General features: G+C 31.6%; 1 protein-coding gene across 1 annotated transcript in view; it reads right to left on the reverse strand.

Annotated features, from left to right (window-relative positions):
* The window catches only part of matk (megakaryocyte-associated tyrosine kinase), a 21,625-nt gene that overhangs the window by 4,347 nt on the left and 14,778 nt on the right, over positions 1-2,500 (reverse strand). Inside the window, exons 11-12 of the mRNA XM_690700.7 lie at positions 1,380-1,575; positions 974-1,060 (exon numbers count right to left, since the gene is read on the reverse strand). Of these exons, the coding sequence (XP_695792.2) occupies positions 974-1,060; positions 1,380-1,575 (283 nt within the window). The remainder of the gene's footprint in view (positions 1-973; positions 1,061-1,379; positions 1,576-2,500) is intronic.

Raw genomic sequence — 2,500 nt, forward strand, 5'->3', positions numbered from 1 at the left:
GTTTTTAACATGAGATGGTGCTCTAGGCTAGTTTGTCCAACAGCACACAGCGCTCTTAGCTAGTTTTAGCAAAAGATTGAGCGCTAGGCTAGTTTACATTAGCAGATAATGCTCTAGGTTAGTTTTTAACAGCAGACAGTGCTCTTGGCTAATATCTTAAACATCAGATGGTGCTCAAGGCTACTTTTCAACAGCAGATGATGCTCTAGTCTAGTTTTTCAATAACAGATGGTGCTCTAGGCTAGTTTTTAACAGCAGATGATGCTCTAGTCTAGTTTTTTCAACAACAGATGGTGCTCTAGGCTAGTTTTTTCAACAACAGATGGTGCTCTAGGCTAGTTTTTACCAGCAGATGGTGCTCTAAACTAGTTTTTAATAGCAGATTATGCTCTAGGCTAGTTTTTAATAGCAGATGATGCTCTAGGCTAGTTTTTAACAGCAGATGATGCTATAGGCTAGTTTTTTTCAACAACAGACGGTGCTCTAGGCTAGTTTTTAACAGCAGATGGTGCTCTAGGCTAGTTTTTAACAGCAGATGATGCTCTAGTCTAGTTTTCTCAACAACAGGTGGTGCTCTAGGCTAGTTTTTAAACAGCAGATGATGCTCTAGTCTAGTTTTTTCAACAACAGATGGTGCTCTAGGCTAGTTTTTCCAACAGCATACAGCACTCTAGGCTACTTTTAGCAGAAGATGAAGTGCTAGGCTAACTTATAATAGCAAATAAAGCTCTAGACTAAATTCACTTATTTGCTTGGTTGAGTCACTCTTGTAATTTACTTAAACCTGCTTGTATGGAATTGGAGTCAAACAGAGTTCTGCTGTTGGTAAAACTTAAGCTCAAAATTAATTCAGTGTATTCAGAAAATCTTAAAATCGATGCCGAGTCTTTTCTCAATTTGCATCGCAATCAATTTATCACCACAGCTCCACTAATCCACCAAGAAATGAGAAAAGATGGGGGAAAATACTCACCATTTTGGGATACGGTTGTCTGCCGTATGAGAAGATTTCCCATAAAAGCACTCCGTAACTCCAGACGTCTGACTGAGTGGAGAATTTCTACAAAAGCACACAACATAAGGGTTTTTAGCAAGAGTTTGGTTATCACTTCCATACATAGCCTTACCAAGTCATTTGTAAGATGAAATAAATTAAAATTTAAATTATAATAAGTTATGGTAATAACAGTACATGTGCATCACATCACTTGCTCTCAATTACCCACGGGATGTTTTTTCGTGATTAAGGTGAATACAGCATGTTCAAAGCAAACAATGTGCACAGTAAATATGATATGAGGTATAAATATGATGAGAACGCTTTTGATCTTGGATGGATGTAAACCTGTTGTAGGAAACCAATTAAACTCTATTCTCACTTTATTCTTCAAGGCTTCTGGTGCGGTCCACTTCACGGGTAACTTTGAGTTGTCGACCGCCATTGAACCGACCCTCGCCAAACCGAAATCACTGATTTTGGCGACACCATCTTCAGAGACGAGAATGTTGCGTCCAGCCAGATCTCGATGCAGGAGCTTCTTTGACTCCAGGTGCTCCATTCCTTCACATACATCTCTAAAAAAAACACACACACAGATAAATATGACTCACATAAATGATTATTAAAATATTCCCTGCTTATTCCTAATGCTAAATGATATTATATGACAATTATTGAGAGTTGCATTTGACATTGAGTCAAAATATTTACGTAATTTAAATTTATTTATAAAACTAAATAATAAATGAAATTAAGCTTAATAAATTGATGTAAAGACTGTTTTTTATGACCAAAAACAGAAAAATTGCTTAAAATAAGATATAAAAATAGCAATTTTGTTTAAAAAAAAATTACAATGATTCTGATTAATACAAAGCTAAATTATTAATAAATAAATAAATAATACAAAAACATAATATGAAACAACATAAAAGATGTACGGAAATATGAAAATGCAGCATATTTCTGTTCAATGTGATTTAATTTGAAGTGATTTGATTTAAGAATATCCAGGACACAAAGCTTTTATTATTAAATTAAAATAATATAATTGTGATGCAAGATAACTGTAAATAAAAACATAAATTAAGAATAAATTAATATTATTTTTTACAATCATGAAAAATAAAATCATTATCTTAAATATATAATGTAATATTAAATGTTTTATTTTTACTTTAAGTTATAATATTAAAATAGCACAAATAAATCTTTTATTTTATTTTAAAATTCTCTATTATCACACAAAAAAATAATAATTTAAAGTCCAGAATAAAGCCTATTTTGCCAAATGAATGAAACATATATAATTATTTTTTTAATTGGATTAATTTCAGAAAAATCCCATTTATTTTTACAAATAAATTCCCATTACATTAATAAATGAAAACATGAAAGAATTAATCAAATAATATATTAATGCTAATCAGAAACTCCAGAAAATAAATCAAATCAGTTTGTTTTTAAGGTAAAAAATCCTAATTACCATAAAATAAACCA

The sequence above is a fragment of the Danio rerio genome, chromosome 22 (assembly GCF_049306965.1).
Source record: "Danio rerio strain Tuebingen ecotype United States chromosome 22, GRCz12tu, whole genome shotgun sequence".
NCBI classification, from domain to species: domain Eukaryota; kingdom Metazoa; phylum Chordata; class Actinopteri; order Cypriniformes; family Danionidae; genus Danio; species Danio rerio.